General features: G+C 47.5%; 1 protein-coding gene across 1 annotated transcript in view; it reads left to right on the top strand.

Moving 5' to 3' along the window:
* Positions 1-16,522, top strand: part of si:ch211-264f5.6 (carcinoembryonic antigen-related cell adhesion molecule 20) — a 24,411-nt gene extending 7,889 nt beyond the window's left edge. Inside the window, exons 9-11 of the mRNA XM_056406501.1 lie at positions 14,168-14,205; positions 15,062-15,874; positions 15,922-16,522. Coding sequence (XP_056262476.1) covers positions 14,168-14,186 — 19 coding nt within the window. The 3' untranslated portion in view covers positions 14,187-14,205; positions 15,062-15,874; positions 15,922-16,522. The remainder of the gene's footprint in view (positions 1-14,167; positions 14,206-15,061; positions 15,875-15,921) is intronic.
* Positions 16,523-17,039: the final 517 nt, after the last annotated feature.

Genomic DNA, 17,039 nt, shown 5'->3' with positions numbered 1-17,039 from the left:
CACACACACACACACACACACACACACACACACACACACACCCCGCCCTTCCTCCCTTTGGAAACAGTAACTGTCACCTCTCCTGTAATTCACAGCATTCCTTCTTTGTGTCGTGTTTGTAAAGTCTGGAACGTTCAGAGCAGCAGACGAGCTTCACTGAGCTTCACTGAGCTTCAATGAGCTTCAACGAGCTTCACTGAGCTTCACTGAGCTTCAATGAGCTTCAATGAGCTTCACTGAGCTTCAATGAGCTTCACTGAGCTTCACTGAGCTTCAATGAGCTTCACTGAGCTTCAATGAGCTTCACTGAGCTTCACTGAGCTTCAATGAGCTTCACTGAGCTTCAATGAGCTTCACTGAGCTTCACTGAGCTTCACTGAGCTTCAATGAGCTTCACTGAGCTTCACTGAGCTTCACTGAGCTTCAATGAGCTTCACTGAGCTTCAATGAGCTTCAACGAGCTTCACTGAGCTTCACTGAGCTTCAATGAGCTTCACTGAGCTTCACTGAGCTTCAACGAGCTTCACTGAGCTTCACTGAGCTTCAATGAGCTTCACTGAGCTTCACTGAGCTTCAATGAGCTTCAATGAGCTTCACTGAGCTTCAATGAGCTTCACTGAGCTTCACTGAGCTTCACTGAGCTTCAATGAGCTTCACTGAGCTTCAATGAGCTTCACTGAGCTTCAATGAGCTTCAACGAGCTTCACTGAGCTTCAATGAGCTTCACTGAGCTTCAATGAGCTTCACTGAGCTTCAATGAGCTTCACTGAGCTTCACTGAGCTTCAATGAGCTTCACTGAGCTTCAATGAGCTTCACTGAGCTTCAATGAGCTTCACTGAGCTTCAATGTGCTTCACTGAGCTTCACTGAGCTTCAATGGGCTTCAATGAGCTTCAATGGGCTTCACTGAGCTTCACTGAGCTTCAATGAGCTTCACTGAGCTTCAATGAGCTTCACTGAGCTTCACTGAGCTTCACTGAGCTTCAATGAGCTTCACTGAGCTTCACTGAGCTTCAATGAGCTTCACTGAGCTTCACTGAGCTTCACTGAGCTTCACTGAGCTTCAATGAGCTTCACTGAGCTTCACTGAGCTTCAATGAGCTTCAACGAGCTTCACTGAGCTTCACTGAGCTTCAATGAGCTTCACTGAGCTTCACTGAGCTTCAACGAGCTTCACTGAGCTTCACTGAGCTTCAACGAGCTTCAATGAGCTTCAATGAGCTTCACTGAGCTTCAATGAGCTTCACTGAGCTTCACTGAGCTTCAATGAGCTTCACTGAGCTTCACTGAGCTTCAATGAGCTTCACTGAGCTTCACTGAACGAGCTTCACTGAGCTTCAATGAGCTTCACTGAGCTTCAATGAGCTTCACTGAGCTTCACTGAGCTTCAATGAGCTTCACTGAGCTTCAATGAGCTTCACTGAGCTTCACTGAGCTTCACTGAGCTTCAATGAGCTTCAATGAGCTTCACTGAGCTTCAATGAGCTTCAATGAGCTTCACTGAGCTTCAATGAGCTTCACTGAGCTTCACTGAGTTTCAACGAGCTTCACTGAGCTTCATTGAGCTTCACTGAGTTTCAACGAGCTTCAATGAGCTTCACTGAGCTTCAACAAGCTTCGCTGAGCTTCACTGAGCTTCAACGAGCTTCACTGAGCTTCACTGAGCTTCAATGAGCTTCAACAAGCTTCACTGAGCTTCAACGAGCTTCACTGAGCTTCAATGAGCTTCAACAAGCTTCACTGAGCTTCACTGAGCTTCAGTGAAGTCTTTGTCCAGCTTTCGGTTTTAGACAAAGAAACTCTCGATTTCATTTCATTCATTTAGTTTTTAGCTCGTTTTTCACAGTTAATATCGAAGTGAACGTGAATTATGGATCCACAAGCTAGCACTAGCGTTAGCACTAGCGTTAGCACAAGCGTTAGCACTAGCGTTAGCACCAGCGTTAGCTGATTACTCTAGCTGACCCTGCAGGGCCTCGCTGCTCTTCAGCTCCACCTTCTCGCCCCAAATACGGTCACTTCTGGTTCCCCCATAAACAAAACAAGATGCCCCCCCCCCCCATCTGAAACACGAAGGTGTCGGTTCCAGCGGCAGAGCGTCCGGTCAGGTTACGGGCTCTCTCGTCTTTCTGAGAGCGATGATGCAATCCTGAGCGCTTCAGTCTGTCCACAGGAAGGCTGAGCAGGAAGTGACCATATATGGACACAAGACACAGGTCTCTGGTGTCGACCTGTCAATCACCTCGGAGCCCCGCCCCTTAACCGTTTGTGATATGTAAAAGCTTCAGCAGGAGATCCTCATGCTCCACCTCGGTGTGGATGTGTGTGTTTGCCAGTGGCGGCTGATGACATTTTTTGGGGGGGGGCGCAGTTGGGCGACGCGGTTTACATGGGGGACAGAGTAGAGTCAGAGATCACATGTTACATGGGGACAGAGTAGAGTCAGAGAGATCACATGTTACATGGGGACAGAGTAGAGTCAGAGATCACATGTTCCATGGGGACAGAGTAGTCAGAGATCACATGTTACATGGGGACAGAGTAGAGTCAGAGATCACATGTTACATGGGGACAGAGTAGAGTCAGAGAGATCACATGTTACATGGGGACAGAGTAGAGTCAGAGAGATCACATGTTACATGGGGACAGAGTAGAGCCAGAGATCACATGTTACATGGGGACAGAGTAGAGTCAGAGAGATCACATGTTACATGGGGACAGAGTAGAGTCAGAGAGATCACATGTTACATGGGGACAGAGTAGAGTCAGAGAGATCACATGTTACATGGGGACAGAGTAGAGTCAGAGATCACATGTTCCATGGGGACAGAGTCAGAGAGATCACATGTTACATGGGGACAGAGTAGAGTCAGAGATCACATGTTACATGGGGACAGAGTAGAGTCAGAGAGATCACATGTTACATGGGGACATAGTAGAGTCAGAGATCACATGTTACATGGGGACAGAGTAGAGTCAGAGAGATCACATGTTACATGGGGAAAGAGTAGAGCCAGAGATCACATGTTACATGGGGACAGAGTAGAGTCAGAGATCACATGTTACATGGGGGACAGAGTAGAGTCAGAGATCACATGTTACATGGGGACAGAGTAGAGTCAGAGATCACATGTTACATGGGGACAGAGGAGTCAGGTCACATGTTACATGGGGACAGAGTAGAGTCAGAGATCACATGTTACATGGGGACAGAGTAGAGTCAGAGATCACATGTTACATGGGGACAGAGTAGAGTCAGAGATCACATGTTACATGGGGACAGAGTAGAGTCAGAGATCACATGTTACATGGGGACAGAGTAGAGTCAGAGATCACATGTTACATGGGGACAGAGTAGAGTCAGAGAGATCACATGTTACATGGGGACAGAGTAGAGTCAGAGATCACATGTTACATGGGGACAGAGTAGAGTCAGAGAGATCACATGTTACATGGGGACAGAGTAGAGTCAGAGATCACATGTTACATGGGGACAGAGTAGAGTCAGAGATCACATGTTACATGGGGACAGAGTAGAGTCAGAGAGATCACATGTTACATGGGGACAGAGTAGAGTCAGAGATCACATGTTCCATGGGGACAGAGTAGAGTCAGATCACATGTTCCATGGGGACAGAGTAGAGTCAGAGAGATCACATGTTACATGGGGACAGAGTAGAGTCAGAGATCACATGTTACATGGGGACAGAGTAGAGTCAGAGAGATCACATGTTACATGGGGACAGAGTAGAGTCAGAGAGATCACATGTTACATGGGGACAGAGTAGAGTCAGAGATCACATGTTACATGGGGACAGGGTAGAGTCAGAGATCACATGTTACATGGGGACAGGTAGAGTCAGAGATCACATGTTACATGGGGACAGAGTAGAGTCAAGAGAGATCACATGTTACATGGGGACAGAGTAGAGTCAGAGAGATCACATGTTACACATGGGGACCAGGCAGAGTCAGATCACATGATTGTGGGGACAGAGTGAGTCAGTAAGATCACATGTTCCATGGGGACAGAGTAGAGTCAGATCACATGTTACATGGGCACAGAGTAAAGTAAGATCACATATACCATGTGGACAGGTAAGAAGTCAGATCACACATGTTCCATAGGGACAGAGTAAATTGAGATCACATGTTACATGGGGACAAATAGTGAAGTCAGATCACATGTTCCATGGGGACAGAGTAGAGTCAGAACACATGTTCCATGAGGGACAGGTAGAGTCAGAGGTCCACATGTGTTCCATGGGGACAGAGTAGAGAGTCCAGATCACATGTTCCATGGGGACAGAGTAGAGTCAGATCACATGTTCCATGGGGACAGAGTAGAGTAAGATCACATGTTCCATGGGGACAGAGTACGTCAGATCACATGTTCATAGGGACAGAGTGAGTCAGATCACATGTTCAGGGGACAGAGTAGAGTCAGATCACATGTTCCATGGGGACAGAGTAGAGTCAGATCACATGTTACATGGGGACAGGTGAGTCAGATCACATGTTACATGGGGACGATGAGATCCAGATCACATGTTCCATGGGGACAGAGTGAGTCAGATCACATGTTCCATGGGACAAGAGTAGGAGATCAGGAGTCACATGTTCCATGGGGACCCAGAGTAGAGTCAGATCACATGTTCCATGGGGACAGAGTAGAGAATCCAGATCACATGTTCCATAGGGACAGAGTAGAGAGTCAGATCCACATGTTCCATGGGGACATGAAGTGAGAATCCAGATCACATGTTCCCATGGGGACAAGAGTGAGAGTCAGAGATCTCACATGTTCCATGGGACATAGTAGAGAATCGAGATCACATGTTCCAGCAGGGACAGAGTAGAGGTCAGATCACATGTTTCCTTAGGGACCAGAGTAGAGTCAAGGTCACATGTTCCCTTAGGGACAGAGTAGAACCAGAGATCACATGTTCCATAGGGGACAGAGGTAAGTCAGAGATCACATGTTACATGGGGACAGAAGTAGAAGTCAGATCACATGTTACATGGGGACAGAGTGAGAGTCAGATCACATGTTACATGGGGACAGAGGACCAGGTAGAGTCAGAGAGATCACATGTTACATGGGGGACAGAGTAGAGTCAGAGATCACATGTTACATGGGGACAGAGTAGAGTCAGATCACATGTTCCATGGGGACAGAGTAGAGTCAGATCACATGTTCCAACAGGGACAGAGTAGAGTCAGAGATCACATGTTACATGGGGACAGAGTAGGCAGAGAGATCACATGTTCCATGGGGACAGAGTAGAGTCAGAGATCACATGTTCCATGGGGACAGAGTAGAGTCAGAGATCACATGTTACATGGGGACAGAGTAGAGTCAGAGAGATCACATGTTACATGGGGACAGAGTAGAGTCAGAGAGATCACATGTTACCATGGGGACAGTGAAATAGAGTCAGAGAGATCACATGTTACATGGGGACAGAGTAGAGTCAGAGATCACATGTTACACATGGGGACAGAAATGGACTGCTAGGTCAGAGGTACAGATCACATGTTACCATGGGGACAGAGAGTAGAGTCAGAGAGACACATGTTACATGGGGACAGAGTAGAGTCAGAGATCACATGTTACATGGGGGACAGAGTAGAGTCAGAGAGATCACATGTTACATGGGGACAGAGTAGAGTCAGAGATCACATGTTACATGGGGACAGAGTAGAGTCAGAGAGATCACATGTTACATGGGGACAGAGTAGAGTCAGAGAGATCACATGTTACATGGGGACAGAGTAGAGTCAGAGAGATCACATGTTACATGGGACAGAGTAGAGTCAGAGAGATCACATGTTACATGGGGACAGAGTAGAGTCAGAGAGATCACATGTTACATGGGGACAGAGTAGAGTCAGAGAGAGATCACATGTTACATGGGGACAGAGTAGAGTCAGAGATCACATGTTACATGGGGACAGAGGAGTCAGAGATCACATGTTACATGGGGACAGAGTAGAGTCAGAGAGATCACATGTTACATGGGGACAGAGTAGAGTCAGAGATCACATGTTACATGGGGACAGAGTAGAGTCAGAGATCACATGTTACATGGGGACAGAGTAGAGTCAGAGATCACATGTTACATGGGGACAGAGTAGAGTCAGAGAGATCACATGTTACATGGGGACAGAGTAGAGTCAGAGGTCACATGTTACATGGGGACAGAGTAGAGTCAGAGATCACATGTTCCATGGGGACAGAGTAGAGTCAGAGATCACATGTTACATGGGGACAGAGTAGAGTCAGAGATCACATGTTACATGGGGACAGAGTAGAGTCAGAGATCACATGTTACATGGGACAGAGTAGAGTCAGAGATCACATGTTACATGGGGACAGAGTAGAGTCAGAGAGATCACATGTTACATGGGGACAGAGTAGAGTCAGAGATCACATGTTACATGGGGACAGAGTAGAGTCAGATCACATGTGCATGGGGACAGAGTAGAGTCAGAGATCACATGTTACATGGGGACAGAGTAGAGTCAGAGATCACATGTTACATGGGGACAGAGTAGAGTCAGATCACATGTTACATGGGACAGAGAGTCAGAGATCACATGTTACATGGGGACAGAGTAGAGTCAGAGAGATCACATGTTACATGGGGACAGAGTAGAGTCAGAGATCACATGTTACATGGGGACAGAGTAGAGTCAGAGATCACATGTTACATGGGGACAGAGTAGAGTCAGAGATCACATGTTACATGGGGACAGAGTAGAGTCAGAGATCACATGTTACATGGGGACAGAGTAGAGTCAGAGAGATCACATGTTACATGGGGGACAGAGTAGAGTCAGAGAGATCACATGTTACATGGGGACAGAGTAGAGTCAGAGATCACATGTTACATGGGGACAGTAGAGTCAGAGATCACATGTTCCATGGGGACAGAGTAGAGTCAGATCACATGTTACATGGGGACAGAGTAGAGTCAGAGATCACATGTTACATGGGGACAGAGTAGAGTCAGAGATCACATGTTACATGGGGACAGAGTAGAGTCAGAGATCACATGTTCCATGGGGACAGAGTAGAGTCAGATCACATGTTACATGGGGACAGAGTAGAGTCAGAGATCACATGTTCCATGGGGACAGAGTAGAGTCAGATCACATGTTCCATGGGGACAGAGTAGAGTCAGATCACATGTTCCATGGGGACAGAGTAGAGTCAGAGATCACATGTTACATGGGGACAGAGTAGAGTCAGATCACATGTTCCATGGGGACAGAGTAGAGTCAGAGATCACATGTTACATGGGGACAGAGTAGAGTCAGAGATCATATGGGGACACACATGTTACATGGGACAGAGTAGAGTCAGAGATCACATGTTACATGGGGACAGAGTAGAGTCAGAGATCACATGTTACATGGGGACAGAGTAGAGTCAGAGATCATGTTACATGGGGACAGAGTAGAGTCAGAGATCACATGTTACATGGGGACAGAGTAGAGTCAGATCACATGTTACATGGGGACAGAGTAGAGTCAGATCACATGTTCCATGGGGACAGAGAGAGTCAGATCACATGTTCCATGGGGACAGAGTAGAGTCAGATCACATGTTCCATGGGGACAGAGTAGAGTCAGATCACATGTTCCATGGGGACAGAGTAGAGTCAGATCACATGTTCCATGGGACAGAGTAGAGTCAGATCACATGTTCCATGGGGACAGAGTAGAGTCAGATCACATGTTCCATGGGGACAGAGTAGAGTCAGAGGTCACATGTTCCATGGGGACAGAGTAAGTCAGATCACATGTTCCATGGGGATAGAGTAGAGTCAGATCACATGTTCCATGGGGACAGAGAGTCAGATCACATGTTCCATGGGGACAGAGTAGAGTCAGATCACATGTTCCATGGGGACAGAGTAGAGTCAGATCACATGTTCCATGGGGACAGAGTAGTCAGATCACATGTTCCATGGGGACAGAGTAGAGTCAGATCACATGTTACATGGGGACAGAGTAGAGTCAGATCACATGTTCCATGGGGACAGAGTAGAGTCAGATCACATGTTCCATGGGACAGAGTAGAGTCAGATCACATGTTCCATGGGGACAGAGTAGAGTCAGATCACATGTTCCATGGGGACAGAGTAGAGTCAGATCACATGTTCCATGGGGACAGAGTAGAGTCAGATCACATGTTCCATGGGGACAGAGTAGAGTCAGATCACATGTTCCATGGGGACAGAGTAGAGTCAGATCACATGTTCCATGGGACAGAGTAGAGTCAGATCACATGTTCCATGGGGACAGAGTAGAGTCAGATCACATGTTCCATGGGGACAGAGTAGAGTCAGATCACATGTTCCATGGGGACAGAGTAGAGTCAGATCACATGTTCCATGGGGACAGAGTAGAGTCAGATCACATGTTCCATGGGGACAGAGTAGAGTCAGATCACATGTTCCATGGGGACAGAGAGTCAGCAGATCACATGTTCCATGGGGACAGAGTAGAGTCAGATCACATGTTCCATGGGGACAGAGTAGAGTCAGATCACATGTTCCATGGGGACAGAGTAGAGTCAGATCACATGTTCCATGGGGACAGAGTAGAGTCAGATCACATGTTCCATGGGGACAGAGTAGAGTCAGATCACATGTTCCATGGGGACAGAGTAGAGTCAGATCACATGTTCCATGGGGACAGAGTAGAGTCAGATCACATGTTCCATGGGGACAGAGTAGAGTCAGATCACATGTTCCATGGGACAGAGTAGAGTCAGATCACATGTTCCATGGGGACAGAGTAGAGTCAGATCACATGTTACATGGGGACAGAGTAGAGTCAGATCACATGTTCCATGGGACAGAGTAGAGTCAGATCACATGTTCCATGGGGACAGAGTAGAAGTCAGATCACATGTTCCATGGGGACAGAGTAGAGTCAGATCACATGTTCCATGGGGACAGAGTAGAGTCAGATCACATGTTCCATGGGGACAGTGTAGAGTCAGATCACATGTTCCATGGGGACAGAGTAGAGTCAGATCACATGTTCCATGGGGACAGAGTAGAGTCAGATCACATGTTCCATAGGGACAGAGTAGAGTCAGATCACATGTTCCATGGGGACAGAGTAGAGTCAGATCACATGTTCCATGGGGACAGAGTAGAGTCAGATCACATGTTCCATGGGGACAGAGTAGAGTCAGATCACATGTTCCATGGGGACAGAGCCTCTCCTGTAGAGTCGCTCCTCTCTCTAAAGTCTCCATCACTCTCTGGTTAAAGTCATCATGTCTGTAACCAGCCTCCATCATTCTGAGTGAATGTGTCTGTTTCACAACTTCTTCCTTGTGTTTCGATGCAGTTCGGTCTGCAGACAGGGTTAGCTTCATGCTGTTAGCTCGTTAGCTTCATGCTGTTAGCTCGTTAGCTTCATGCTGTTAGCTAGTTAGCTCCATGCTGTTAGCTAGATGCTGCGTTAAGATTCGTGCTTTACACTTGTCTGAAGCTCTTTAGATCCCTCCCCCCCTTGTAACTGGGTATTTACGACACTGAAGTAAACGTTAAATACCTCAAAAACTGAAGGGGGCGCTAAAAGGGAAAAACTCCATAATGGGGCTTTAAATGATTTGGTATATAATGTTTTTTGACAGGATATATTATATATTTTTTTCTTCTTCTTTTTCTTTCATCTCAAAATTTTAAGACGCACCACCACTGGTGTTTGCATAGACCCCCCCCCTTCTGTTTACACCTCAGTCAGTTAAGGTCGGCCTGATGATCACTGGAGGTCACCGAGGTCACCAGGTGTTAGGTAGAGCTGGTTTTCGGGGCCCCGGAGCCCTTCATCTGTTGGTGTTGGTTGGAGGTCGAGGGGGGCTTGTTGGTGGGTGGTGTTGGGTGGAGGTCGAGGGGGGCTTGTTGGTGGGTGGTGTTGGGTGGAGGTCGAGGGGGGCTTGTTGGTGGGTGGTGTTGGGTGGAGGTCGAGGGGGGCTTGTTGGGTGGTGTTGGGTGGAGGTCGAGGGGGGCTTGTTGGTGGGTGGTGTTGGGTGGAGGTCGAGGGGGGCTTGTTGGTGGGTGGTGTTGGGTGGAGGTCAAGGGGGGCTTGTTGTTGGGTGGAGGTCAAGGGGGCTTGTTGGTGGGTGGTGTTGGGTGGAGGTCGAGGGGGCTTGTTGGTGGGTGGTGTTGGGTGGAGGTCGAGGGGGCTTGTTGGTGGGTGGTGTTGGGTGGAGGTCGAGGGGGGCTTGTTGGTGGGTGGTGTTGGGTGGTGGTTGAGGGGGGCTTGTTGGTGGGTGGTGTTGGGTGGAGGTCAAGGGGGGTTGTTGGTGGGTGGTGTTGGGTGGAGATCGAGGGGGGCTTGTTGTTGGGTGGTGGTTGAGGGGGGCTTGTTGGTGGGTGGTGTTGGGTGGAGGTCAGGGGGCTTTGGTGGGTGGTGTTGGGTGGAGGTCAAGGGGCTTGTTGGTGGGTGGTGTTGGGTGGAGGTCAAGGGGCTTGTTGGTGGGTGGTGTTGGGTGGAGGTCAAGGGGCTTGTTGGTGGGTGGTGTTGGGTGGAGGTCAAGGGGGGTTGTTGGTGGGTGGTGTTGGGTGGAGGTCAAGGGGGCTTGTTGGTGGGTGGTGTTGGGTGGAGGTCGAGGGGGGCTTGTTGGTGGGTGGTATTGGGTGGAGGTCAAGGGGGCTTGTTGGTGGGTGGTGTTGGGTGGAGGTCGAGGGGGCTTGTTGGTGGGTGGTGTTGGGTGGAGGTCAAGGGGGCTTGTTGGTGGGTGGTGTTGGGTGGAGGTCAAGGGGGCTTGTTGGTGGGTGGTGTTGGGTGGAGGTCAAGGGGGCTTGTTGGTGGGTGGTGTTGGGTGGAGGTCAAGGGGGCTTGTTGGTGGGTGGTGTTGGGTGGAGGTCAAGGGGGCTTGTTGGTGGGTGGTGTTGGGTGGAGGTCAAGGGGGCTTGTTGGTGGGTGGTGTTGGGTGGAGGTCGAGGCCCCGGGCGTTCGGGAGTCACCATCATCGCTGTTTTTCTTTTGGGTTTCTGAGGACAAAGAAAAGCTCTTTGTGGAGAACCGGTTCAGGAGGAGGCGGAGCCTCAGATCAGCTGCTGGGGGCTCAGGATGGAACTGTGTGTTCAAACCAGTCTGTCCACATATACACACACACACACACACATACGCACAGACACACACACAGACACACACAGTCACACACACACACAGTCACACACACACACAGTCACACACACACACACACACACACATACGCACAGACACACACACACACAGTCACACACACATACGCACTTACACACACACAGTCACACACACACACATACGCACATACACACACACAGTCACACACACACACAGTCACACACAGTCACACACAGACACACACACACACAGTCACACACATACGCACATACACACACACATACACACAGTCACACACGCACATACACACACACAGTCACACACACACACAGTCACACACATACGCACAGACACACACACACACACACACACAGTCACACACACGCACAGACACACACACAGTCACACACACACACATACGCACAGACACACAAAGTCACACCCACACACACAGTCACACACACACACACAGTCACACACATACGCACACACATACACACACATACGCACAGACACGCACAGACACACACACATACACATACAGACACACACAGTCACACGCACACACATATTTACACTCAGTCACACACACACATACGCACAGACAGGCACACACACAGTCACACATACACAGTCTCACACACACACACACACATACGCACAGACACACACACAGTCACACACACATACGCACAGACACACACAGTCACACACACACACACACACATATGCACAGACACGCACAGACACACACACACACAGTCACACACACACACACACACACGCACAGACACACACTCTCACATGCACACTCATACACACACACACAGTCACACACACACTCTCACACGCACACACTCATACACACACACACTCACACATACGCACAGACACACACATGTACGCACACAGGAGGAGGAGGAGCCTTAGTTGGGGGGTCACGTAGAACTTGATTTCGGACGCTTCACGCTTTCAATAATAAAGTAAAACATTGTTACAAAATAATCTCTAAATATAGAAACTCGTCTCGTGGGACCGTTGTTTACCTGTTTACTTGTTTACCTGTTTACTTGTTTACCTGTTTACTTGTTTACATGTTTACTTGTTTACCTGTTTACTTGTTTACCTGTTTACTTGTTTACCTGTTTACTTCGTTCAGGCGGTTGTGGGCCGCGTGTCTCTGGCGTGCCGATGACCTTTGACCTCTGGTCTGTGACCTCGCGTGTGTGTGGTTTAGGATGAAAAGCTCTCGTTCTGCTTCAGATGATCGGTGGTTTCCATGACGACCAGTTCAAAGACTCCAGTAACTCAGTCAGAAAGGCCCCGTTGTCCCACGCCCCCTGAACGCATCTTCAAAGCTGAAGCTGAGGAAGAAGCTGTGTGTGTGTGTGTGTGTGTGTAGATGTATTAGGGTCATTGACCCCGGAGTCCTCCTCTGACCTCTGCAGGATCTTTCTCTAAAGCCTGAAGGGGGCGTGTCACTAAAACCTGAAGGGGGCGTGTCTCTAAAGCCTGAAAGGGGCGTGTCTCTAAAGCCTGAAGGGGGCGTGTCTCTGCAGTGAGGGCGAGGCTGAATGTCAGGAATGTGTCTGACGTGTCGGCACTCGTCCTCCTCTCTCTCTCAGGGCTGTGGGGGGGTGGTCTGGGCCAGGCTCTGATGGTCCTCCTAGAGGAGGGGGTGTCTTTCAGGGTCTTCTTTGTGTGGATGGAGTCCATCACGGAGGTCCTGGGGGCCGATGGGGGGCCGATGAGGGCAGATGGAGGCCGATGGGGACGAAGGGGTAAATGAGGCCGATGGGGGACAGGTGGGGGCCGATGGAGGCCGATGGGGGACAGGTGGGGGCCGATGGAGGCGATGAATGGCAGATGGGCGATGGGGGCCGATGGGGGACAGGTGGGGGCCGATGGGGGACAGGTGGGGGCCGATGGAGGCCGATGGGGGACAGGTGGGGGCCGATGGGGGACAGGTGGGGGCCGATGGAGGCCGATGGGGGACAGGTGGGGGCCGATGGAGGCCGATGGGGGACAGGTGGGGGCCGATGGAGGCCGATGGGGATAGACAGGCGGATGGGGACAGGTAAATGGGGCGATGGGGGAAATGGGGCGATGGAGGCCGATGGGGGACAGGTGGGGGCCGATGGAGGCCGATGGGGGACAGGTGGGGGCCGATGGAGGCCGATGGTGGCCGATGGGGGGCCGGTGGGGGCCGATAGGGGACAGGTGGGGGCCGATGGGGGACAGGTGCACATGAGGAGGAGCAGCACCTCCTCTGATCTCCATGATGAGGGGGCGTGTCTGGGTGGAGGTGACGGTGCTCACCGACCTGCTCCTTCATCTTCCTCATGCAATTAGATATTTATATTCAATTTTATATGTATATTTATATATGTTTATATATGTATATACACATAATATGTATAAATATATATTTATACATTTATACATATATATACATAAATATTTATAAATATATTTCTTTGAATATAAATATGTATAAATACATATACATCTATATATTAATATATTATGTTTATACACATATATCTATATTTATAAATATATATATTTATATAAATATATATATATATATATATATATATAGTTAGCCCTGAATAGAAGCATCAACCAATCACATTGAGTCTGAACCAAGATATAAATTGTATAAATTGTGTGTGTCTGTGTGTGTGTTAGTGTGTTATTGTGTGTATATGAATGTGTGTGTGTGTTAGTGTGTTATTGTGTGTATATGTGTGTGTGTGTGTTAGTGTGTGTGTGTGTCTGTGTGTGTGATGATGTCATCCTGAACGCGTGTCATTGAATCAACAAACACAGAAGTTCATTTGACAAAATACAGAAAGTACATAAACGATGTTGATGTTGTTGTTGTTGTTGTGGGTAGATAAGTGAAAGCTCTATCTCGTGAATGTTTAACTCATTTCTATTTCATCTTGTTCATTCCCCGTGTGATGCATGTTGCTGATGTCATGTGACCTCTGACCTCTGACCTGTGACCTGTGTGTGTCCTCAGGGTGGAGTCTCCGTACTAAAGAAGCTGCTGACCAGCTGGTGAGTCTCTGGAACACACACACACACACACACACATATTTACAGTGTACAGTACATATACATATATATATATATATATACACTACCGTTCAAAAGTTTGGGATCACCCAGACAATTTCGTGTCTTCCATGAAAAATCACACTTTTATTTATCAAATGAATATAAAATGTAGTCAAGACATTGACAAGGTTAGAAATAATGATTAATATTTGAAGTATTAATTTTGTTCTTCAAGCTCAAAGGAAGGCCAGTTGTATAGCTTCTCTCATCAGCATAACTGTTTTCAGCTGTGCTAACATAATTGCACAGGTTTTCTAATCAGACATTAGTCTTCTAAGGCGATGATCAAACACAATGTACCATTAGAACACTGGAGTGATAGTTGATGGAAAAGGGCCTCTATACACCTATGGAGATATTTCATTAGAAACCAGACGTTTCACCTAGAAGAGTCATTTACCACATTAACAATGTAGAGAGTATATTTCTGATTAATGTTATCTTAATTGAAAAAACAGTGCTTTTCTTTGAAAAATAAAGTCATTTCTAAGTGATCCCAAACTTTTGAACGGTAGTGTATATATATAATAAAGTATATTATATACTATATGATGTCCACATCTTTAATGTATACTGTATTCTATATTTATTTATATATACCGCTTAATATATGTAAATGCATCACTTTGTTATGGCTTGTGGTGTGTGAGACTCCACTTTAAACACACACACACACACACAGGACTCACAGCCTGTGTGTGTGTGTGTGTGTGTGTGGAGACCAGAAGACATGCTCTTATTCTGAAAATATACCATATCAGCAGCTCCGCTCACGTTTCCTTCCTCTTCCTCTCAGGAGATGCTGGCCCCCCATTTTTTCATCTGTGCAGCCGGGAGGAGCGCCCAGTTGGATGTGAAGCCCCGCCCCCTTCACCCCCCACCCCCCCCTGGACAAAACCAGATTTCCCAACACCCCTCTGGACTCTATCAGTTTGGATTATCAGCTTCAGTTCATTTTTTTTTACTCCTTTGAGCTTTTTTTTTCATCTCCACCACCAGGATGAACCGTCCACCATCACGGGATCTCCTCCTCCTCCTCCTCCTCCTCCTCCTGCAGAATACCAGAAACACAGAAACTGTGCGACAGCTGACGGACTGACGGCCACGATGAGAGACTCTCTTTATCCTCCTGGAAACCCGAGGAGGAAACACACACACACACAGACACACACACACACACACACACACACACACACACACACGGAGGCCACACACGAAGACTTTGAGGATTTGAGGTTTTATTTTGAAAGTTTAGATCTCTCTCCCCCTCCGTGCCAAGGGGGCGGAGCTTCCCCGCACTTCAAGCGAAGGATTTCAAAGTAAAGTTCCGATGCTTCTCTGAACTCGAGGACACACACACACTCGTGTGTTTTTACTACACAACTTTACGAGTATCTCTCTCCTTAGGGGAGCTCTAGGAGTGTTGTGCACACACACACACACACACACACGTCCTCTCATTTTAAACTAATCTGTTGTGCGTTTGACACTTTGTCAACTCTAAAATATCAACACTGGCTTATGAAGAGACTCCGCCCTCATCCTGTTAGAGGAGAACATGTTCCAGACAAGACCCGGCACGCGGAGACCAGTCGGTGTGTGTGTGTGTGTGGGGGCACAGGTGAAGTAAAAGAGAGGAAGGAAAAGGGCGGGAAGGTGTGTGTGGGCGGTGCTACGGATTTATTATATATTTTTTGTGTTTTTGAATCTAAAACATAGTTTTTGCAGGTAAATAATTAAACAATGAAAATGTTTCTCCTCGAGTATTCTGACCTCTGACCTCAGACTCCAACGTGCACTGATCTCCAGTCAGAAAAGTATTTATTTTGTTTAGATAAAAAGAAAAAGGAAAGCTGCACGACCGGCGCTGAAGGTCAGAATCTCTCACGCTTTTATTTTGTAGAGTTTTCAGCCTGAAACTCGTTGAAAAGGCTAAAAAAAAAAAGTTGTTTATTCCGCCGTTTTTTGTTCTTTTGGGGATAAAAAGCGCCGCAGAATGTTTCAGGATCCACGTTCGACACAAACTGCCCCGGTGTAAATAATAGAGGTAGATACACTGTAAACAATCTGTTTGTGACACATTTGTTGTTGTTGTTGAAAATATCCGTGGGGATTTTTTTCTTTTTCTTGTCATGATTTATTTGTTTAAAAAAAAAAGAATTGTTGTTTTTGCTCATGTTTACAGAACACGTCTGGCCTTTTGTAATCCTGTAAACATCTTCACGTGAAGGTGGAACTCATAAACGTTGAGGAACAATTTGTTGTGTTTTCATACAGAGAAGTGACGGCCAATCAGAGCCCGGCTTCAGACCGACCAATCACAGAGAGGACGAGGTGTGTGTGTGTGTGTGGGGGTGTGGTGTGTGTGTGTGTGTGTGAGACAGAATGTGTTTCCTAGGTAACAGGGCGTGGCAGAAACAGAAACCCTCGACTGAAAGAAGAAAAACAAAGAGTTTCAGCCTCAAGGATCTTATACGATCAATAAGTCGACAACAAGTACTACTACTAGTACTAGTACTACCTCGACTACTGCTACTACTACTCGTACTACTACTAGTACTAATACTACTACTACTAGTACTAATACTACTACTAGTACTACCTCTACTACTAGTACTACTACTAGTACTAATACTACCTCTACTACGACTAATACTACTACTACTAGTACTAATACTACCTCTACTACCACTACTACTAGTACTACTACTACCTACTAGTACTAGTACTACTACTAATACTACCTCTACTACTAGTACTACTACTACAACTAG

This window comes from Pseudoliparis swirei, chromosome 1 (genome assembly GCF_029220125.1).
Source record: "Pseudoliparis swirei isolate HS2019 ecotype Mariana Trench chromosome 1, NWPU_hadal_v1, whole genome shotgun sequence".
Taxonomy (NCBI): Eukaryota; Metazoa; Chordata; class Actinopteri; order Perciformes; family Liparidae; genus Pseudoliparis; species Pseudoliparis swirei.
Note: the sequence above shows the minus strand (reverse complement) of the source record. Positions and strands in the feature narration are given on the sequence as shown.